Source organism: Alternaria hordeiaustralica, assembly GCF_023758085.1.
Source record: "Alternaria hordeiaustralica strain BMP 2776 chromosome Unknown scaffold_2, whole genome shotgun sequence".
Classification (NCBI taxonomy): domain Eukaryota; kingdom Fungi; phylum Ascomycota; class Dothideomycetes; order Pleosporales; family Pleosporaceae; genus Alternaria; species Alternaria hordeiaustralica.
In genome coordinates this window covers 1,525,189-1,547,945 of record NW_026056774.1, presented here as the reverse complement: position 1 = coordinate 1,547,945, position 22,757 = coordinate 1,525,189, and the positions used below count along the sequence as shown (strand labels likewise).

The 22,757-nt window shown below is 53.6% G+C and overlaps 6 protein-coding genes across 6 annotated transcripts; 5 read left to right on the top strand and 1 right to left on the bottom strand.

Annotated features, from left to right (window-relative positions):
- Positions 1–317: 317 nt before the first annotated feature.
- On the top strand, positions 318–2,806 carry J4E84_001977 (uncharacterized protein; the record flags this gene model as incomplete). Its single annotated transcript, XM_049384606.1, has 2 exons — positions 318–2,354; positions 2,411–2,806. The coding sequence occupies 2 exons, from the start codon at positions 318–320 to the stop codon at positions 2,804–2,806; spliced, it is 2,433 nt and encodes an 810-aa protein (XP_049247962.1).
- A 3,419-nt stretch (positions 2,807–6,225) lies between these two features.
- On the top strand, positions 6,226–7,229 carry J4E84_001976 (uncharacterized protein; the record flags this gene model as incomplete). The annotated part of the gene is made up of 2 exons (XM_049384605.1): positions 6,226–6,324; positions 6,390–7,229. The coding sequence occupies 2 exons, from the start codon at positions 6,226–6,228 to the stop codon at positions 7,227–7,229; spliced, it is 939 nt and encodes a 312-aa protein (XP_049247961.1).
- Positions 7,230–7,374: 145 nt separating this feature from the next.
- Positions 7,375–11,117, bottom strand: J4E84_001975 (uncharacterized protein; the record flags this gene model as incomplete). Its single annotated transcript, XM_049384604.1, has 2 exons — positions 7,375–9,148; positions 9,196–11,117. 2 exons carry the CDS (start codon positions 11,115–11,117, stop codon positions 7,375–7,377), a joined length of 3,696 nt encoding a protein of 1,231 aa, XP_049247960.1.
- Positions 11,118–12,163: 1,046 nt separating this feature from the next.
- J4E84_001974 (uncharacterized protein) lies at positions 12,164–13,666 on the top strand (the record flags this gene model as incomplete). Its single annotated transcript, XM_049384603.1, has 2 exons — positions 12,164–12,191; positions 12,246–13,666. The coding sequence occupies 2 exons, from the start codon at positions 12,164–12,166 to the stop codon at positions 13,664–13,666; spliced, it is 1,449 nt and encodes a 482-aa protein (XP_049247959.1).
- A 932-nt stretch (positions 13,667–14,598) lies between these two features.
- J4E84_001973 (uncharacterized protein) lies at positions 14,599–17,876 on the top strand (the record flags this gene model as incomplete). The annotated part of the gene is made up of 2 exons (XM_049384602.1): positions 14,599–15,144; positions 15,192–17,876. The coding sequence occupies 2 exons, from the start codon at positions 14,599–14,601 to the stop codon at positions 17,874–17,876; spliced, it is 3,231 nt and encodes a 1,076-aa protein (XP_049247958.1).
- Positions 17,877–19,896: 2,020 nt separating this feature from the next.
- On the top strand, positions 19,897–21,585 carry J4E84_001972 (uncharacterized protein; the record flags this gene model as incomplete). The annotated part of the gene is made up of 1 exon (XM_049384601.1): positions 19,897–21,585. One exon carries the CDS (start codon positions 19,897–19,899, stop codon positions 21,583–21,585), a length of 1,689 nt encoding a protein of 562 aa, XP_049247957.1.
- Between the last annotated feature and the right edge of the window lie 1,172 nt (positions 21,586–22,757).

Below are 22,757 nucleotides of genomic sequence, written 5' to 3'. Positions count from 1 at the left end.
ATACGAAGCAGAGCAGTCTACGGCGCAGACGTGCAGGCAGGGTGGATAGTTTCATTCGTGTCGCGCCCAGACCCCCTCGCTGTCCGCTTGCCGGCCGCCAAGACGGTGGCTGGCCCTTCTGCACAGCCCCCCTGTAGACGATTACGACTCTCCATTATCGCTCGCCATCGTTCACCCAGCGTATAGCCTTTCGCCTCTACTAGCGTTTCTTCTGTATACACGTACTTTGCCTACCCATGTCTCTCGTTGCGTTGTCGTAGCTTTCGCTTTTTACCACCCTCCCCTTCGTCTCCTGAGCGGAGAAGCACCGCCACACGATGCGCATCTTTGGGAGTCTCCGGGCCGCCATCACCATCGGCCTCGCCACCATAACAGCCGCCTCATCGCACGCCCGCCCACCATTGCAGAGCATTGCGCTCGCTAAGAATGCCGACATCCTCACACAAACACACCGCGTGACTGCCGTCTCGTCGTTCGACCTCGCTTTCGATGTCTCCGGCAAGCGCATCCGCCTGCGCCTCGAGCCCAACCACGACCTCTTCGTAGACGGCGGCCGCATCACACACCTCAACACCGACGGGTCAATAGCGCGGGAAGAGCCGATTGAGCGATTGCGACACAAAGTCTACAAGGGCACAGCATGGTTGAAGAGGGGGAACCGCTGGGACCAGGTCGGCTGGGCCCGCATAGGGATACGCAAGGACGGGCTGGAACCGCTATTCGAGGGCACCTTCACCGTAGACCACGACCACCACCATGTCAAGACGGCGACGAACTACAAGTCGGTGCGGACAGCCGACGACCCAGACGTTGACCTGCGCGACAAGGAATACATGGTTGTTTACCGCGATTCGGACATGAAGAACTCTGCCGACAACGACGAGGAGCGCATGGAACTGAAGAAGCGGGCAGACAGCGTCAAGTGCCCGTCAGATGAGCTGCTCTTCAACACGCAGGCAGACCACCCGGTCTTTGCTAGCATGCGCGCCCGCGACGTTTCACCCGCCACGTCCCCATCACTCATAGGTGCCATGTTCAAGCGACAGGACGACTACCAGCCCGGAGGCAACGGTGCAGGTGTCGACCTTTCTTCCACCATTGGCAGTACCGCCGGATGCCCCGGCACGCGCAAGGTCGCCCTCGTCGGTGTGGCCGCCGACTGCACCTATGTCCGCTCCTTCAACGGTGACAAGAACGCGACGCAGACCAACATCATTGACGCCATGAACTCGGCTTCTGAGCTGTTTGAGAGTACCTTCAACATATCCCTCGGCTTGGCCAATCTGCTCATCACGGAACCTGAATGCCCGACACAGCAACAGCAGGCGACACCATGGAACCAAGACTGCAGCGGCAGCATTACTATCCAAGACCGTCTGAACCAGTTTTCCACATGGAGGGGCCAGCAGAACGATCAATATTCACACTGGACATTGCTATCTACCTGTAACACCGGATCCGCCGTTGGACTGGCTTGGCTTGGACAAGCCTGCACTACAGGCTCCCAGGACAACAGCGGAAACGCTGGCGAGCAAGTCGCTGGTGCCAACGTTGTTATCAAAACTCAATCCGAGTGGCAGGTCATTGCTCACGAGACGGGACACACCTACGGTGCTGTGCACGACTGCACGTCGCAATCATGCGCAAACAGCGACCTGGTCAGCGCACAACAATGCTGCCCCCTCAGCCAAGGCAAATGCGACGCCGGAGGCGGCTTCATCATGAACCCTTCGACTTCCGAGGGCATTTCCCGCTTTTCCGCTTGCTCTATTGGAAACATCTGCTCTGCGCTCGGACGCAACAGTGTCAAGTCTCAGTGTCTTACCAACAACCGCGATGTCGCTCTTCTTACTGGTCCAAACTGCGGCAACGGTATCGTTGAAGACGGCGAGCAGTGCGACTGCGGTGGCGCATCAGGCTGTGAGGGCAATAAATGTTGTAACCCCGACACCTGCCAGTTCATCAATAACGCCGTGTGCGACGATTCCAACGAAGACTGCTGCCGCGACTGCGGTTTCGCTCCTGCCACTACCGTCTGCCGCGCTTCCGTTGGCGAGTGCGATCCACAAGAGACGTGCACTGGAAGTTCGCCATACTGCCCCGAGGACAAGACCAAGCAGGATGGCTCAGACTGTGGCGATGGCCTCAGCTGCGCTTCGGGACAGTGCACGAGCAGAGACATGCAATGCAAGACCATCATGGGCAGCTACACAAAGGGCAACGACACCTATGCCTGCGACAACAGCAACTGCATGATCAGCTGCGCAAGCCCAGAATTCGGAGCTAGATGCTACGGAATCCAGCAAAACTTCCTCGACGGAACAAGTTGTACCGGTGGAGGTCAATGCAGTAACGTAAGTCCTCCTCAACTGACCCCTTCCTCATTCCAAATCACTAACACACCTTACAGGGAGTATGCGAAGGCGGCTCCGTTGGCAAAGAAATCACAACCTGGATCCAACGCCACCTCCCCCTCGTCATCGGCCTCGCAGCCGGAATCGGCGGCGCCCTCCTCCTCTGCATCTTCTGCTGCTGTCTGCGCTCCTACCGCCGTCGCTCCAAACTCAAGAAATACGCTCAGGCTCCCCCGCCCATGCCTTACCAATCCGGTGGCAGCTCAAGGAGGAATCGAAGCGGACCTATGGGCCCTCCTCCCATGGGCCAATATAACAACGGCTATCCTCCTCCTCAAGGACCGCCACCACCAAATGGTGCAGCGGCGCCGTGGCAACCAAATCCACATGCGCCGAATGGCAATGTGCCCATGCCGCCGCCAGTGCATAGGAGTAGTGTGCGGTATGCGTAAGCTATTCGTTTTCTGTCTTGTTTTTGTTTGAAAGGACTATATCACGGTCATTTACACCCCTGGGCTTTGGAAAGCTGACGGGATTTGGGCGAATTCTGCATCGTTAGCGGCGTTTATTCATACTTTTGTTTCGTTTGTGTGATTCTTAGTGGTAGGGTGGTGGGAAGCCTGCCGTTTTTGCATTAGGGATTGGGATGGATAGGGTGGTAGGAGATGGTGTCGGTGTAGATGGAGTGGAAAGAAAGAATATATCCCTCTTTGTGTGCATGTTTGTGTTTCAATTGTCGCGCAGCAGTGTGTTCGTGAATTGCGCGACTGGAGTTGAGCGTTTTCGCTCCAGCCTCAGGCAGCTAATGGGTCAAAGCGTTCGTGTCCTGCCTGCGCCTTACAGCCTCCATGCGACCTGCCACACCACTCTCTCGCCAACCCCGCACCAAGGCCTGTATGAATCTCTTATCAGCGTTGCGCGTCCTGCACGCGATACCGCTGGAATATGTGGATGACTACGGATCGAACATGCAGCCACACTCCTGCCGTTGTACCGATGTATGAAGTCTAACCAGTTTGGCCTGGAATACATCAATACGAACGAGGCTGAAAATGCACAGCCGCGGCTATGGCAGGCTGCAACTTTCGTTAAAAGTGTCGAACCGCCCCGCTTACTTATGACATGTTCACGCCAGTTATTATCGAACACTCGTCGTGTCCTGGACGAAATATCACAAGCCTGAAACGCGATGGCAAGCCCCCATGTTCCGATTCGCCCTCACAGCTGCAAACATTGTCAGCGGATCGTGCTCCGGAAGGAAAATATCACGCAGTTGCCATGTTTAATCAAAATCCCGCATACCATAGCCGAGATCCGACAAGCCGCAGAAGATCAATGCGAGCTCATACTTTGCTTTGCCGCTGCTTTGATGACGTCGCATATGCTACACTGCTCTGGATGCCCCGGCTGTATAGGTCACCGGCGTCGGCATAGGAGCATGCTGTTTGGGCGCGAGCACTCGATAAGTGGACGATATTGTCTCCGTCTTTCAGCAGCAGAATACCCTCCCAAGAAACGTCTTCCGATGCTCGACTTTTGGCACTATAGTCAACTTGGTGGAAAGGACGTGGGTTATGTTAAGATGGTACCTATTGGAGTAACAGGTATGTCAATCCATGTATGTACCTAGCACATTCTGATCAAATCGGCGATAGGTGAAGCTGCCAATGAACTAGACACCATCTCCAGAGGATGGTATAATGCAGATGTAGCCTCAAAGTCAAATTTGGCAGTAATGTATCGATGGCTCAAAGAATGTCACTCTTCCCACGCTTTATGCGGGCAGAAGCAAGTTGACTTCGTACCCAGGCGACTTTTACGAATCGAGTCGGCCACGGAGGAAACAACTGTTCGTTTAGTGGAAAACTTGCAGTACGACGAAGCCCAATGGGCTGCTTTGAGCTATGTTTGGGGCGGAGTTCAGACCTTTCAAACTACCGCTGCTTCCTTCGTCAGTATGCAAGCGGGTTTTAGAGCACAAGATCTACCACCGACCCTTCAGGATGCTGTCACAGTCTGCATAGCCATGTCTTTGGACTACCTATGGGTGGATTCACTCTGCATCATCCAGGACGACGACGAAGACCTTGCGCGTGAGCTAGCTTCTATGCCCCAAATCTACCAAAGAGCCTGGGTCACTATATCTGCTTCTACCGCAGCAAGTGTTTCGGAAGGATTCTTGCAGAAAAGATGTTATTCTCATCAGGCGCTTCCTATATCGCTGCCATATCTTGCCGATGAGGGCTCGGGTACAGGGGAAATCATATATGTTCGTCATGAGAGTGGCTGCGGAGATAAGACGGAATATATAAACGAACGCGCTTGGACATATCAAGAGCGACGATTATCTCCTAGAGTCCTTGATTTCAGGCACAATCACGTTGCTTTATACTGCTACGAGGGCAAGCGATGCCAGGGCGACGGCTCCAAACGATGGAAGAAACCAACTTGGAACCATCTTGCAGCAGCTACGCAAGAACAGCGACTCTACCAACCTTTGTCGAGACACGAAGAATTACCACCCTGGTATGGCATTGTGGATGAATATGCAATACGACAGACCAGTTTCCCGTCTGACAAACTCACAGCACTATCAGCTCTTGCTGATTTGTACAAACAATCTACAGGTCATACGTATATCGCGGGTCTTTGGAAAGAATCCTTGATGAAGGACTTGTGCTGGAGCACTCGCGGAGGCGATATCTTTTGGCGGCCAGATGTATACCGTGCGCCCTCATGGTCATGGGCTGCTGTTGATGTAGCCCGGCCCGCAGGGGCAGTGAGCGACAGCATGTATCATCGGATCAACGACCTCACGAAGAATCCAAAAACTACGATTATGGACTTCGCGATCGAACAAGAGCCGCCCAATACCACTTTTGGCAAGATACACGCAGGGTTCTTGAAGCTAAGGGCGCCTGTACTGTGGATCGAATGGCCGTACCACGACGAGTCTATGGCGAGGATGAATTTGAGCCCTTCAGTATCCGTGGAGGCTTTTCGGGATGCCAGAGAGCATGGCCGACTTGATGGGGAAGTCATCCCTGTTTTGGCAGTTTTGTTGATGCAACAAGTACACCCGAGGCGCAATCCTTGCGATGGGCTTGGTAAACATATGTACAATTGGCTTCCCCACAAAGACTATAGCCTCCAATATCAGGCCAGGATTAGGGTTAGGGACAGGGGAAGATTCACTCATCATGGCCTGATGCTCGTAGAAGACCCACCGGGGAAATACCGTCGAATAGGGATGTTTGTATGGGAGATGAACAGAAACCATGCTAAAGACCGTCGTCTTCACGCTCGCTTCAGTGTACGGACAATCACTATAATATAGTTCTATCAAGGGTATTCTCGCAGTTATGGTACGGTTGCAGGACCTCGCACATGTGAATGCCAGGCATTTGCGGTGGTCGTGAAGAGCAGTACGTCGTATGCTCATGATTCTCATGTCGAGGAAATCCTAGAGAGCTCGAAGAGAGGCATTTGCTATTTCGGCATTCCGTATATACAAAGAAGATTGTCCCTTCGTAGCGGGAGCGGGGTTTGCCAAAGCTAATCTCCTGACGCGCCACTAACACGCGCCTGTTATGACATACCAACCCACAGCTGAACGCGACTACGATGGCGTAAGTCATAATACGATAAGGGGATCCCAGTGTGTCGGATACCTAGACGAATTGCGCGACAATGTCGAAATCGAGAATGTCGAACGAGCCGCCCCACTACGACCACAACTGCCGTGGACCCTGATTAGCGATGAAGTCATCGACGCGACATTTTTAACCACGACGCGTTTCTGAAAGAACGACCACAGTTTTGTTCTTTGATTTAGAAGTTTGACAGAAACCACACGTATCCAACAATCAAGATGTTAGCCCTCACCAGCGCAACAGGCAAGCTCGGCGGCGCCGTGCTCAACGCCATCCTCGACAACAAGCTCATCGACCCAAAGGAGCTTGTAGTATGCGTACGTCTCTCTCTTCCCATCTATCCTCTTCAATTCCCCATCCCCGTAACTAACAACCCTCACAGACATCCAGCGACCCATCCTCCGAGCGCTTCTCCTCCCTCCGCGCCCAATCCATCACCCTCCGCCAGGCCAACTTCGATGAGCCCTCCTCCCTCACCACCGCCTACGCAGGATGCACATCCCTCTTCCTCGTCTCCACACCACGTATAGAAATGGACTATAACAACGCGCCCCTCTGGCACGGCCGCGAAGCCCACCACCGCGCCGCCATCGACGCTGCATTGCAGGCAGGCGTACAGCACGTCTACTACACCTCGCTCGGTTTCGCGAACCCCTCGAAAGCCGGTGTCATGCGTGCGCATATCAGGACAGAAGCGTATCTGTCCGACCTGGCGAAGGAAGGGAAGTGTACATACACGGTGATTAGAGAGGGGTTGTACAACGAGAGCTGGCCCTTATATTTCGGATACTACTTCGGACTCAAAGAGGAGACGAGGAAGGAAGTCATTGTAGCAGGAGATGGCAAAGTAAGCTGGACGAGTATACCCGACATGGCGTTTGGTACGGCGAAAGTACTTGCTGCGCCGCGCGAGCAATGGGCTGGAAAGACGTTTTACCTGTCGCAGAAGAAAACTCATTCGCTGAGTGATATCGCGCGCATTGTGAGTAAAGTGCGGGGCGAGGAGATTAAGCTCAAGGTCGTGAGTAGGAAGGAGTATGAGGATTACTATGTGAACGAGAAGGGCATGGAGAGGCCGAGTGTGGAGTGGTGGAGCAGCACGTATGATGCGCTCAAAGAAGGGGAATGCGAGATTGATGATTCGACGTTGGAGGCGTTGCTCAAGGAGGCGGGGAGGACGCCGAAGCCGTTGGAAGAGACGGTCGAGGAGATGCTGAAGTAAGGCAGTGAATAGTAGGATAATATATACTCATTCTTCATCTTCATGACTAGCGTCTACTCGTACAGCATATACATGCACCATTCTTCTCCACCCGCTCATCCACTTGCCTAAGACACAGCTATCCCCTACCTACTTCCCTCTTCGTCTATATCCTCACCCTAGCCGCACTCTCATTCCTCTCAGCAATCATCCCGAACCCAAAGTCCTTTCTTCGCTTATTCCCCTTGCGATCACCATACTGCTCGTCAAACTTCTTGATCGCGCTCAGACTGCTCATGTCTTCGCTGATACTGGCGCTGATTTCCTGCAGCGCCTTGTCAAAGTGGCGTGAGTGTAGGATGCGTTTCTCGGGGAATGTGTAGTTTTGGCCGCGGACGAGGTGTAGGGCTTTTGGTGGTGTTGATGGCGAGGAGGGTTGTTGTTGTTGGGAGGATTCAGAGGCTGTGGATGTGGCTGCGGTCGTGGATTCCGATGTTTCCGAATCAGGAGTGGATATGGCTTCAGACTCAGACTCTGTACTGGCTTTCGCAGCGGCAATGGCGGCTTGTTCGTTCTCTTCCTTGACGCATGCGAGGGCGGCAGAGACGGCAATGTTCTTGAGATCGCTTCCGCTGTAGAACGGGGTGCGCTTAGCGATGTCTGCTAGATCGACAGAGTCATCGAGTTGTTCGCCCTTGAGATGTATGCGTAGTATCTCTTTCCGGTCGGCCTGCGTGGGTAAATCTACCAACAATCGTCTGGGTAGTCGGCGAATGACAGCGTCGTCCAAATCGAAAGGTCGGTTTGTAGCTACCATGACGAACACAGAAAGATCATTGAGGCCATCCCACTCTTTCAGGAATTGGTTGAGTATGTCGCGATGCGACGTTCGTTCACGCATCGCGTCTCGGGACGCAAAGACAGCATCTGCTTCGTCGAGGAAGACGATGCATGGCGATAACTTCCGTGCTAGAGAGAAGATGGCTGCCACATTCTTCTCGCCCTCGCCCACATACTTGTCCATGATTTGGCTACCGGAAACTTCGAGTACCGTGCTGCCACTCTCCTTCGCTACAGCCTTGGCTAGAAGCGTTTTTCCTGTGCCGGGAGGTCCGTATAATAAGGCGCCAGATATCTTCTCCGTCGCTAGAATACCATAGCTGAAAGCCTCAGGACGTAGTAGTGATAATGAAGTAATGGTTCGTATCGAGTCTACCGTCTCGGTGGGCACATGTACTTGGTCAAAGGTCGTTTTGATCTGATCCGGGTCTGCGATACCGGGCATGAGCCGCTTTTCGTGCTTGTTGGCTGTAGATGCTATGCGTTGCAGATTTCGTTGACGCTGCATGCTCTTCTCGTCTGGACGTTTCCTGCCCAGGTCTGCCTCAAACCCTCCTTCCTGATTACCAAAAGCGTTTTTGGAGCGTTTCGGGATCGCTGCCGCAGCCTTCTCGAAAGAGGTGTATTTAGTTGTGTCACTCGACTTTAGCAGCCCCATAGCAAGCGCGACATGTGCCCAGCTTACTTGCGCCGGTGCGTCCTCAGAGGTTGCTGCCTCGCTTGCTGGGCGTGTGATAAGCAGGCCGAGAGCTGTCAATGCCACCCTGTGTACCTCATCGTAACTCAACACACGGCTGAACTGTGATGAATGGAAAATAGGCGCCCACTCGGCGAAGCGGAAAGGACTTTGCTCCAAATTCGAGATATTGGCAGCCGCCGCTGGATCTAATGAGCGAAGCATGTCTTGGATATGCCATAGATTGATGCGTCGGAATTTATCTTTTTCTGCTGTTGAAAGGTCAATCGACGACGCAGAGTTGCTACCCAACGATGCGAGAGCTTCGTCGAAATTTGGTGTACTACTGCTGCCAGACTCTGATGCGACGACAATGGTCCTGAAGAAGCCGCTTTCGCCTTCGCTTTGGAGAGCACGAACTCCGCTGGTGTGTGTTAGCTTGGCCGTTTCTACGTTGTGGGTACTCCTTACCTGGCGGACAGTTCAGGCGTAAGGTCGCGTGAACAAGTGCTTCCCACAATCATGACGCTTTCTCCAGCACTACGGCGCTTGCGAACAAGCTCTTCCAGCTTCTGAACGATGCGGCCACCATAGTGTGTAGCATTTAGTTGTTTGAAGTCCGGGATGTAGATAACTTTAGACTTTGTCGGGGCGTTGAGGGTTCTCGCAGCTGACCCAACTTTAACAGTCATGCTGATGTCTGCCTTTGCAGGAGACGGCAAGGCAGAGTTGAGTTCAAGCTCGGCACCTTCTTGCTTCAGAGAGTAGTCGAAAAAGGCAGGAGCTTTTGACGATGTTTGGGACTCTTCAGACAAGTGGGAAGGTTGTGTATTGTCGACGAAACCACGGCTTTGCTTCAGATCACCCGCATCAATTAGTGCGTCTAAGAGAGCGGCTAACTTCAGATCCTCAAGCTGTACGTCCCCAGGGTTCTGACTGCGCCCAGACTCATCGACTGTCGCATCAGACGTTCCGAATTCGCCTGCTGACAGGCCCATGCCCTTCAAGCTTTGTGTCATAGCCCGCAAGGCAGGTGAAAGAGAGCCTTTTAGAGAAATTATGGAGAGGGGTATAGCACGGGGGCGCATTGAATTAGGATCAGGCTGATCCGTCGACGAAGACTGATTCCACTCGGAGTCGTCCTGCGCGATAGAGTCTTCTATGTCCCTCATGAGATCGCCGAGATCTGTGTTCATGCGGTATGCTTCGTAGCCCAGCGAGCGTATCGAACGTGGTGATGGCTCTGCTCCTTCGCCTAGGTAATCTCCAGCAAGATGAGCAAGGTCTTGAGCTTTTAGGACAACAACGTCAGCTCCCATTTCGAGAGCAGTAGATGTTACGCATTCATCTATCAATGGCTCGTGCTCAGCCATGGGTGAGTGAAGGCTAAGGTTTGTCTTTGTAACAGGGAACGAGTCGCCAGCTGGGTGCAAGGAGGAAAGAGACGCAGCCATAGTAGCTCGAATCTCAGCAACGACCAAGGACGATAGGCGTCTGGAGTTGCCAGCCTGTCGAGTCTTTGCGATTTCTCGTTTCCTCGCAACCATGCCCAATTTGGCACTTTGTTTCTTCATGGCCTCGATTTTCTGGCGCGGATCCATGTCTTTGTCGTTCTGTATCTTGCTCAGCTTAGACCAAGCGTCCATGAAAGCAGTGTCTTCGGTGATTGTGGATATGGGTACTTCGTCCGGGCGCCCTGCTTCGGTGCTAGCGACTGCTTCGTCATTCCGGATTTGTGATTGGTGTGTTTCCGCCTGATCGATCGGTGCCATCTGCTCTTCCAAATACCTCTCCACCTTGAGCTTCTCGTGATCGTCCAGGCGCCTGTTCCACAGGCCACGCACTAGTCGCGACAGGATCTGGGTAGCGTCAGAGTCGCGTGGAGCCGGTATGGTGCACGCAGCATGCTCTCCGGACTCAGCATGGGCGACTTGAACAGAGAGAACCGTGGGCGCATTGGCTACTTGTGGGTCTGCGAGATATTGTTGGCGGCGTAGTACCCTCTTCTTCAGAAACCAGTCTGGTATATGGACAGGCGGCAGCCCTTGCGTCTTCTTCCCCCGCTGCTGGCGTCGCAAGGCAGCCGAGTACCTGCGTGAGGTTTCCCGCGATCGCTGCAGCTTCTGTGCCAGAACCTCTGGGTCTTCTGATGCTACCGCACTGTCGGCGGGCTCCTCGACTGCTGCTGCTGCCTTCTCTCGGTCCGTCTTGTTGACGTCATCTTGGTCGGCGGGTGTACTATTGGGCGCGGGCGGTGGGTTCGCGGCTTGGGCGAGGGTGCGTGTGGTGTGGAATGCTCGTAATCGTGGTGTCGAAGGGTAGCGGCGGCCGCGAATAAAGCGCGCTGGAGGTCGTTTCGTAGACACTCGCAGTGCGGACCGAATCACGTACATACGGACGTCGAAGGCGCTCCCAGGATTGGGGAGGAAGGGAGCCTACAGGAGTTGGCGTAGGCTGCGGAGGGGTGGAGGCAATGCGCGGCGCTGCGTCTGATGGCGATAACCATCGTCAACTTTCTTTGATATTCCCCCAGCCAGGGTCCACCCAAGACGCGCCGGCTATTCCCGCCCTATGCCCATCTTCCTACCACAACACATCGCGATATATCTGGCTGCTACTGCGATGCTAACTCTACTCCGTTTATCCTTGTTAGTGATCGAAAATGTTCTTAATGCAAAGGTAGTGCATGTCAACACAAATAGATTGGCAACCTATGACGTAGGCGATGCAGCGGGCATGCGCGCATCAAGAGACATCGAGATGAAGGAGTTCGCATGTGCAAACGAGGCAGCATGCTGCGTCGTCCCATACAAATTACCATGGGAGCGGCCAGCTTCTGGCCAAGCTAGGAATATGTGCGCGAAAATGGAACGTTCTTATTGACCACAAAGTTTGGTAGACCACTCAGTACCCTCCATGTCGATATCAGGTCTAGAAGAGTACAATGACTCCAACTTCGATTATATGCAGCATTCTGAAATGGCTTGGCCACAATGTTCAACAGTTCACACAACTTGGATACGGTGATGGAGCAAGTGGGTCAGGACTGCGTGCCCGTTTGATGCGGAACCTATAGTCTGTCCATGCACTTGGATGGGACCTGACTCCGCTGCATCTCACCAACCGGAGGTCTCGAAACCTGAGCGTGCCAACGCAGTTTGCAACTGGCATGTGTTGGATGGCCTAAAGATGCCCGCGATGAGGCGATGAGGCGAATGCCTCATATGATATGATACTGGATGGTACCACGGATCGGTAGCGACTCGAAAATTCAACAATGAGTGGAACCATAGTTCGCGCATGGTGTTGCCTACATAACTTCCGCGACGGATAGGAGAATGGAAAACAGACTTCTCACGTATAGCTCTTAAATAGTAGGACGGTATTCGCACTCCTGTGTACTCTTGATACACAGATACCTTTTGTTGCGATAGAAAAGATGAACGTCTCCGATGCTGAACAAGCTGGTAAGTTTTGCACCTTTGGTCCTTTGTGTAGATGTGAGCTTACTTCGACATCAGTCGACAGCGCCCGGCCTTCGCTCCGCGAGAAGTCGCGCTCCAGACATTCAAGTATATCAAGTATATCCAGCATATCCACCCATCCAGATGCCGAAAATGTTGGTGACCGTATAACACGGACACAACAATGCCGCATCCTGGGCTCGACCTGTCTGATGGCATTTACGTTAGTAGGCCTCAACCAGGCCTTTGGGGTGTTCCAAGCACACTACGGACGAGAAGCGGCTGTCACGGAAGGCGTCCTCCTTCAGACCGAGCTATCCAAACGCCCGTTGATCTCGGCGATAGGGTCGTTAGGAAATGGAGGGCTCTTCGCCGCCTTTGGAGTGTTCTACTACCCGCATCTTCCCCAATTAGGAGGTCACGTTAGATCTTTGTGCGGATTAGGCACGGCGTTTGTTGTGATCGGATTCGCAACTGCAGTAGCCAGCCACAAGGTGAGTAAAGCTTCCCAACTGCTCTCGCATCAGTCACTTACTAGGACGCAGTTGGCAACACTTGTTGCGTGTCAGGGACTCCTGGTCGGCCTTGGAACCGGCATTCACATCTATCTTCTTGGGCCCATATTACCAGAGTACTTCCCACAGCGGAGCGGCCTCGCACAAGGTGTCATGTTTGCATGCGCGGCTCTAGGGAGCACGGTATGGGTCTTCGCACTGACGGAGTTACTCAAGACGCTCGGTACGCGGTGGACACTAGGAATTCTCGCCATGTTCAGCTTCGCAGTCCTGTCCACTTCTAGTGCGCTCGCCCTTCCACCCCGAAAGTTCGAAAAACGGTCTACCGATATAGTCGGTTGGAAGGTCTTCAAGGATCCGCTTTTCGCTTCACTCGCAGTCGCAAACCTAGTACATCCGTTGACGATGGCAATACCCATGGTGTTCGGGCCCGAGTTTGCTCAGTCCATAGGAACAGGCATCATCCACGGGTCATACCTTTTGGCCATCAACACAGGAGTAGGGATCCCAGGTAGGCTATGCACCGGCTGGCTGTCAGACAAGATTGGACATCTGAACATGCTCATTGTTGCCACTGCGGTGTACGCCATGGCAACGTGGGCGTTCTGGCTATCTGCCGCAATGATGAGCAACGTGGGACTCTACATTGGTATGAGTGTCTGCCACGGGCTGAGCAACGGCGTCTTCAACGTCGTCATCAACTCGGCGCAGAAGATGCTGTTTGGCTCGGAGATGTACTATCCCAAGAGTGGTATGATGACCAGTATACGCGGAGTCGGTTTTGTCATCAGCGCACCGATAGCAGGCGCGTTGGTGTCGAGAGTCGCCAATGTAGACTTGCAAGGCAGAGACTTTGTGGGGGTGATTGTTTATACCGGGTCTTTGTTGACGATCTCGCTGTTCTGTCTCTTGAACGTTCGATGGTTGGATGCGAAGAAGAACGGGTGGAAGCTGGTGCGTTAGTCTGAAAGTTGGGTATCGGTCAGCCTTGAGGGGACAAATTGCTGGTGTGTTGGCGTATTTGTGAAGGATGTTGATGTAGTTGAATGGCGCGCGAAGCTCCTACTTGGTGTTCCGTCCTGCTCTTGTCATGACAGCGTAATTGAGATTGTCTTGTGGTACACCGATGAGACTTGGACATGTGTGTGCCCCACTTTTCGAGTGCTGCACTTGTTCCTTTCCAATGCGATACTCCACTGCGCCGCCCGCGGTGGACACTAGAGCATGTGGATATCCTCAACCTCGCGCGTTGCTATGCGAAGTTGTTATTGCACGGCGTGTACACACGTATACTCTGCCACGTCGCAGCACTCGGTGCAGGTACGGGTCCGACGTGCCAGGGCTACCCGGGAGATGCATGACTGGGTCGCACAACAGCCGGACACCTGCGTCGATGAGCCCTGCATATCGGAGCCTCTCACGATGTCATCAGATTGTGCAAGTCGCGAAGTCGATGGGGAAATTGGTGTGGCTGGACGAGATTGTGATGATGCATGGTGATAGGGTTTAGCGAGCTGCACTCCGCCTGTTCCTCGCGCCGTAGATCGTCGCTTCCTTGCGTGTCGTGACCGCCCAAACAAAGGCCCCGTCGAGCCAATTCACCCTCAGATGCGCGTCGCCGTCTGATGCACGACCGCCCGAGCTGCAGCTTCTTTGCCCCTTCACCGTCACCACTCTAGACCGCACTCACCCCGCTCAATTGCGCGCCCACGTCCCTTTTTTTGATAGCGGCCGGATCCCCGTTCCGCAGGCGCAGCAGAGAATCCCTACCAACCACGCGATATTCACCTCACCTCGCCCTCCCCCAGCAAGCAGGCGCGCCTAGTGCCATGACGTCTTTCTGAGATGTCTGCTAGCCATCGCAAACCTCCTCCACCACTGACCTGGAGGCCGCGATGTCGCTTACGCCCTCCAATCCCCGGATGATGAGCCCAGCCATCGGGTCCGGCATCAAGCTCAATCCCTCTCCCTCCCCATTCTTCAAGACGACCCCGCGCTCGCCCGTCAAGGCTGGACGCGCCGAAGCCAGCCTTGCCTTGCGCCAGGTCATCGGCACCACGACCAATTCGGCCAATGCCTTTGACAGCCTGCCGTCGGCGAGCACCTTTGGCTACACGGCGGGTGCTGCCGCTGTCATTGCGTGCATAGACGACCAAGGCCGTGTCACCCAGCGCTTCTACCGCGCACGCCCGACCACCAACCCCATCAATCCCTCGGCTTCCATCTATGGCGGGCCCTCCACCCCGACCCAGAATGAGAGTCGCAATCGCACCGCCGTGTCGTTGCGCGACGCCGGCTTCGGGGGCTCACCACTGCCGTCGCCCAGTGCGCCCGACTGGGCAGACTCGCCGAGCAACAGAGCTTGGAACATGAAAGAGAAGATCAAGGCGGCAACCTGTGTCAGCTTCAGTCCTGACGGGAAATTCTTCGCCGTCGGAGAGGTGAGACATGTGCCGACTTCATGCTGCATCATCCTAACTTTTCCCAGACGGGCTACAAACCGCGTGTACTCATCTTCTCTGCCTCGTCAGACGCCCCATCGGACACGCCCCTCACGTCCCTCTCGGATCACACCTTCGGCGTCAACTGCGTAGCCTTCAGCCCCGACTCGCGCTTCCTTGCTAGCTTAGGCTCAGCCAACGATGGCTTCTTATACATCTGGCACATCAACTCCCGCACCGGAGCTGCCACGCTACATGCTAGCAACAAGTGCGTCAGCCACATCAATCGGATGGCATGGATGGGAAACAAGCTCGTCACTGTCGGCGTCCGCCATGTCAAGGTCTGGAAGATCGATGACCTCAACGCCACAATGCGCATTAGCAAGGCGCGCCAGAGCGATGTTTCGTTCCTCTCAGGCTCGACGCACAAGACATTACCAGGGAGAAACTGCATCCTGGAGAATTTGAAGGAGTCTACATTCACAAGCGTCGTCGCTATAGCCCGGAACAAGGCCATTGTGGCTTCCGACAAGGGAGACATATGTCTCATCGACGATACCGAATCCGACCACCGCTTCTCGAGACTGGTTGATGCCGGCTTTCCTGTCAGTTCTCTAGCAGTCGACGTCAAGGGACGACTACACATTGCCGGTAGCCAAGGCGCGCTCAAAACCTTCAACATAAAAGATATGATTGGAAGACTGACTCCGCCGCCCTCGCCTCCACCGCGCATAGAGTCTCCATCCATCTCGGTCACGGACAGCAGCCAAATCGGTGTAATTGCTTGTCTCAAAGACTACCTTATTACTGTCGATGCACACCGAGCAATTCGACTGTCGCAACTCTGCTCCGAAGACGACGAAGGCGTCGTCGGCAACGTCGTCCACACATTGCCTGCGCACGGGCATGCTGTGTTAGGAGTACACGCTGGTCTCACACAACCGAACGTTTTCGAGGCTTCATACTACACATGGGCAGCTGATGGGACTGTCATCTTCTGGAGTCAAGGATCCTGTAAAGGTTCGCTTCAAGTACAGCTTGAGCAGCTGGAGGATCCCGAGGCCGTTCCGAATGAGCTACGGACAGTTCGTGTCTCTGCCGATGGCGCTTTCCTCGTCGCTGGAGACAAGTATGGCGTTCTACGGTTCATCAATTGCAACACCAAAACCTGCACATTAGAGTTCAAGGCTCACGCCAGTGAAATCACTAGCATCGCCATACACGAAGAGTCGAATATCACTTTTGTCGCATCCGCCAGTCGAGATCGCACCGTTCAAGTGTTCACCCGATTAGAGCAGACCTGGGATCTACTGCAAACCTTGGACGAGCATGTGGGAGCAGTGAACGGGGTTTCCTTCTCACGAAATGGCACTCGTCTAGTCTCGTCTTCCAGCGATCGAAGCCTCGTCGTCCGCGAACTGTTGTCTCTCGAGGAGGCTCGTGGAACGACCCGCGCTTTTGTCATGTCACGCGCTATCATGTTGAAGGCAACTCCAGTGTCGTCGGCCTGGGACGTTGATCAGGATGATGTCTTGCTTGTGTCAACCATCGACCGTCAGGTCCACAAATTCGACATTCGAACAGGTCAAAGTCTCAGCAACTTCCGTGCATGCGACACTGATGGTGGGGATGCCGTCGTTCTATCTTCCCTAGTCCACATACCACGTAATTGGGGCGCTCCACTAATAGCTGGTGTGTCGAGCACCGATAAGTCGATACGCGTTTACGATGAAAGCGGCTCTTTGGTTGCTCGTGACTGGGGCCACACTGAAGGTGTCTCTGATATCGCGCTTGTGGAAACACCTGGGCAAGTGAGTGAAGAGTTGGGCGAGAAGTCACTGGTCACAGTAGCAGTAGACGGAACTATATTTGCATGGGCTTTAGCTTTACAAGCTCCCAATCGTCAAGACATATCAAAGTCGATGGATTTGCTCGCCCCAAATACGCCTTCCAACCAGGATCTGCTATCCAACAAGCCACCTCTACGACGCGTATTCTCACAATCCGAATTAGCACGTTTTCAACGCTCACCCGTGGAAGAGACTCCTCCGAACACTGGGAGTAAGTCACCAAAGCTGCGTAAAAAAGTATCAAAATTCTCCTTGGCTCCAACGCCGAAACTTGATCCATCTCCTATGCCTACAAGTTCACGCGAAGGCCGAATAACAGCATGGAATGGCGGGGGTACAATACGCAAGAACAAAAACCGCTCCCCATCGCCACCTAGCCCTAAAAACCCGCAACTCGGCAAACGCCGTGCCTCCATGGACGCCAGAAGTCGCGCGAAAGCACCTGTCAGCGACTCTAGCAAGATCGGAGCGTCGACCGAGAGTTTATGCAGGACGTTGCGAGCCTACAGGAAACGTCTCGCAAACACTAGTGATACTATTAGCCCAGAGATAGCGAAAGAGGTGGAAAGGGAGCTTGCGGCTACCGCGAGGGCAATTGGGGAAAGGATAAAATCCAAAGCTTTTGAGGAGACGGTCATGGTCAAATTACTGGACCAATATTCCGAACGGTTGGTGACCATGCTGGATGAGAAAATCGCAGCTAGCGTAGCACAACGGGTACGCGAGAGTAGCGTTGGCAACTTCTCAGATAGTGCAGATTCGCCCGTTCTTGCACAGCATCCATCAAGAAGTAGAGCGGGCAGTGAGGAAATCGGAGCGGGTCGTGTAGATGATTTGGAATCGGGGACCGAGGCCCTGGTCTTAGAGACCACGGAAAGGTGACGACGGAATGAAGGTGTTTAAACACCAACGTGGGTACAGGGGCGCAACCCGTCAGGACTTCGGCGCCCGGGTCAGTTTTCATGAGTCATATGGCCAGGTCGGCGTTCAATGGATTATATATCCAGCAAGTAAGCGGCGTTTAGGATAAGAGAGCGCAAAGCTCAGCATGACATGGCGTTTGATGGAGGTTGGCCAATTGGTCGACGAGCAATGCTCCGCTAGTACTACAGCATAGGAGATAATCGTAGTCCTTAGTAAGATTTCCTCTCTTTCCAAGAGCTTTCCGTGCGCGTTAGTTCTGCTGTCCTCGCATGCATCGTGATGATGTGCTTCCTCTCGGTCACAGGAACAGAGCGAAGGCCCAATCAGCTAGCGCACTTGGGCCTAGTCCGGACCCTTACAGTGCTCCCCTTCCTCGTTGGAGCAACGCATCTTTCAGACAAATCATCCTCGGAGCAGAACGATCAAAGAAGCCGATGAAGTTTACAGTCTCGCAACCCAGTATCACTTGATTGAGGTAGTTCTGAAGTGACATCATATCTAACCAAGCATGAGGCAAGACATGGCAAGTGGCAACACTACATTGTAGCTATGTAGCTATGTAACCTCACTCATAATATCAATACCCCTACTCTATCCCTCATGAAACGCTTCCTCGCCCACATCGACACTTTAATACGCACCATGTCCCCTCCCGCTACCTCACTATCAGCCACCTCTCGCGCACCCACATCCTCCAGACCAGCGCGTCTGGACGACTACCTAGGCCTCTCGCATCCACCTCTCGCCCAAAAATCCTGCATCGTAAAACCCCTCTCCATAGCAGTTGAAGACGGACCCGACAGCTCTGTACCAGGCTTCCTTCACTTGCCGCCTACAACATCCGCCACGCCGTCTGGCAAAACAGCAGCAATTCTCCTTTCGGGCGCGGGAGGAGGCGTCGTGGGCCCATCATCTATATACCTTTCCTTGGCCGATAAATTGGCTTTGTTAAAGCAGCCTGTACCCGCGTTACGACTAGACTACAGATATCCCGCGCGCAACAAGTACTGCGTTAGAGATGTGTTAGCCGCCATGAAAGAACTAAAAGACTCGTATCAAATAAATAAGTTCGTGTTAGTAGGTTGGTCATTCGGCGGCGCACCCGTCTTCACTATTGGTGGGCAAGACAAGAGAGTCGTGGGGTGCGCAACGGTTGCTAGTCAGACTGCAGAAACGGAGGGTATACGGTCACTTGCGCCACGACCGGTATTGCTTCTTCACGGGACTGGGGATCGCACGTTGAGTCCGCGGTGCTCGGAGCGGTTGTACAACATGTATGGGAGTGGGGGTGAAAGGGAATTAAAACTTTTCGAGGGAGATGACCATGCGTTGACGCAGAATTCGCTCGAGGCGGAGCAGTGGATTGGTGGGTTCGTGCTCAGGTGTGCTGGGTTGGATCCTGAAGGTGGGAAGGAAGGGTTGGCGGAGAAGTTGGTGGGTGAGGAGGAGAAGGCTGGGTTGATGGAGAGGGGTGGTGATTTGAGGGGAGGGGAGAGTGTGGTGTAGTGGTGAGATTCATGATAAGAGGGATCTTGCTATCTTTTCAGACTCCTCAAATCGCGTTCCAGTAGTGGGTATGTTTTGATCTCATGGCTGGCTGAGTGATGCGCCTGCAAGAACAGTAAGCCCGGATGCTTCGAAGTTCTGCCTATTACGCCCGGCGCCCAGGCTTGTCAATACCAAGTCGATAGCTACGCCTTCGCTTGGATATATTCAATGTTTAATTATATAACAGAGATGTTGCTACGCGGTTAAGGGACCTGCGTGATAGACCGCGGCTGTAGAAGACGAACCAATCGGGGACAATGTTGTGTGAGGCTCAAAATATCTTATGCGCCACCTGACTGCAGGTGTAGAAGACAAAGAAATCGGCAAAAAAGGAGCAGAGATATCAGAGACCTAATATTGTCGAAGCCTTTCCTGGTGTTTTTTTTTCCTTCACTTTTTCCTTCCTTTCTCTTGCACTTGCATCGCAACCATGAGTTTCAACGGCGCGAACTGTATCCTCTTACCGGCTCTTGAAGCAGTCGTCGCACGCTATGTGCTTGCAGAATGTCTTCCGGGCACCTCTCTCACCACGTACTGGCTAGCTTCTACTATTCTCAACAACACAGTCCTCATCTTCTACAACATGGTCCTCTATCCTTTCTTCCTTAGCCCACTGCGCAATCTGCCGCAACCCAAAGGCTTCATTCCGCTCTTCGGCCACGGACGGTTGCTATTGAAGAAGCGTCAGGCAGGCGGGGACTGGCATCTGCAAACCATGAAGACAGTGCCCAACGACGGCATCATCCTCCGGCGAGGGTTTCTTCATACCACTAGACTTATCCTGACCACGCCGGCGGCACTGGCAGATGTACTGGTGCACAAGAGCTATGATTTCGAGAAACCGTCTCGAGCAAGAAGGTTCCTGATGAGGTTCCTGGGAGAGGGCTTGTTGCTAAGTGAAGGAGAAGAGCACAGGCTACAGCGGAAGAGGTTAGCGCCTGCGTTCCACTTCAGGAACGTTAAAGAATTGTATCCTGTGTTTTGCGCAAAGTCGATGGAGTTCTGCGGCGCGATTAGGCAGGAGCTTTTTGGGCGACCAGATGGCGTATTGGATATCTGTCAGTATACATCGCGGGTGACGTTGGACCTCATCTGTCTCGCTGGTATGGGTCGGGATACCGGGTCTCTGTTGAACGCCGATGACGAGTTGATCAAGAACTACGAGGAGATTCTGGAGCCCTCCGCGGAGAAGATGTGGTACTATGTGGCTAACATTGTCCTACCGCCTTGGCTGGTCAGCATCCTACCCTGGAAGCTGCATGAGCGGGCCAGGGTTACGACGAGGAATTTGCGCAGGATTTGTTCCGAGTTTGTAGCGGAGCGGAGGGCAAAGATGCAGCATAAGGATGCCGAGAGCCGTGACATCTTGTCGATCATGATACGCGACAGCCAACTGTCGGATAAGAACCTGGTTGATCAACTCCTCACCTTGTTAGCCGCAGGGTTAGTACCCCTACCTTCAAGTCCACTCGTGCACAAAGCTGACCGGTACAGTCATGAAAGCACGTCTTCTGCCTTGATATGGACGTCCCACCTACTGGCCCAGCACCCAGCCGTTCAAACGCGCCTTCGCTCCGAGATCCAGCAATGTATCCCTGATCCAAAAGTCCTCTCGGACTCCAGCTTCAATTCCGCCAGCCTTTTGGCGAATATGCCCTACCTTAACTGCGTCCTTAACGAAGTCCTGCGCCTCTTCCCTCCAGTTCCCATCACGGCGCGCGTCGCCATCAGAGACACGGTAGTCTGTGGCCAAATCATACCCAGCGGCACCATGGTATGGATCGCTCCATGGGCAATAAACCGCAATCCGCAGCTGTGGGGCCCGGACTCTGAAAAGTGCGTACCCGAGCGTTGGATCGACAGCAAGACGGGGCGCGCGACGATGAACGGTGGGGCGGACAGCAACTACAGTTTTCTCACGTTTTTGCATGGGCCGAGGAGCTGTATAGGAGAGAGATTTGCGAGAGCCGAGCTAAGGGCGCTTGTTGCGGCGTTTGTGGGGAGCTTCGAGTTGGAAATGGAAAACCCTAAAGAGAAGGTTGTCGTAGGTGGTGCGATCGCTAGTAAGCCGAGGAATGGGATGAAGCTTAAGCTGAAGAACGTGCAGTGGGGTCCTTGAGAGTTCTGGTGGTTCTGCACGTGGGTAGCGATCGCGGCTGCTACCGTATCATGCTAGGTCCTTTGACTGGCGGAAGTGAATCGCCATGCGCGATGCCGGATTTAGTGAATACTTCCTGTTTTCGTCAAGATCGTAGCATGAGAATCCTGCTGCGGAGGCTTTGCTTTTCTGCATCTACCGTGATGAGCGTAGAAGAGCTGCGTACTAGTGTCGGTGGCAGCCTGGATACAGACTAATACAATGCGGTGGCTGCATCTCAACCAGGATTCGCTATCGCTTCTATAAGCACCAGACGCGAATGCGATGAGTCCACCGAATGAGAGCAGTTGGCCCCATAAACGTTGCCAGGTACGGCTAAAAACGGTGGTAAATACTGAGTCGCAAGTGCTCTGTTGAGGAATGTGCGGGGATGGTGGCCTCGATTGTCTTCCAGCTACTTCGAAATGGGGAGGATCCGAGGACTATGGTGTCCACAGCTTATCTTGACTCGTCTCTAGGCTCGTATGTTGATTTCTTGACTTGTCTTTATAGTTTCCGTTTCCACCATGCTCTCGACGGCAGAATAATTGAGAGTTGCAAAATCCGGCAGATGCGAGATGGTTGCGTGTAGGAAGCAGCGGATCGTGTATTGCGCAGTGATCGAATTGGAAGCACACGGTCTTGGACGTAAAAGGTCGCATGAGGAAGTGTCAGAAAGACATGTATGTGTTAGTTACCGCGCGGGAGGAACGGCGGATGTGCGTCCGGACAAGTGTGAGCGCGCAGATGTTGTCATCCGAAACCTTACAAAGCCGGTTGCCGAAAGGCTAGCCACAACTGGACCGCAACATCAAGTTCTGCATCTCGGGATCTGATCGAGGTCGACTAGAGCGAGATCCTGAACAAGATCCTGTGATGCAGGATTGTGGTCTTATCGTACTTCTGTGGGACGGCGCGAATCTGCTAACTGAGTTAAACCGTATCTACCGTACAGAATTAAGCGATATGCACAAGTCGTAAGATTGGGCGTCTACTAATTGGGGGGCGTCTGTTTAGATCGGCGCGGAGTACTAAAAACTACGTGCCATGCCTGTCCGCGGAGCGTGAAACACATTGACATGTCGGAAATTTTTTGGCTGACGTAGCGACACAGCGTACGAGACTATCGCGTTGATGCGATCCTTTGACAAATT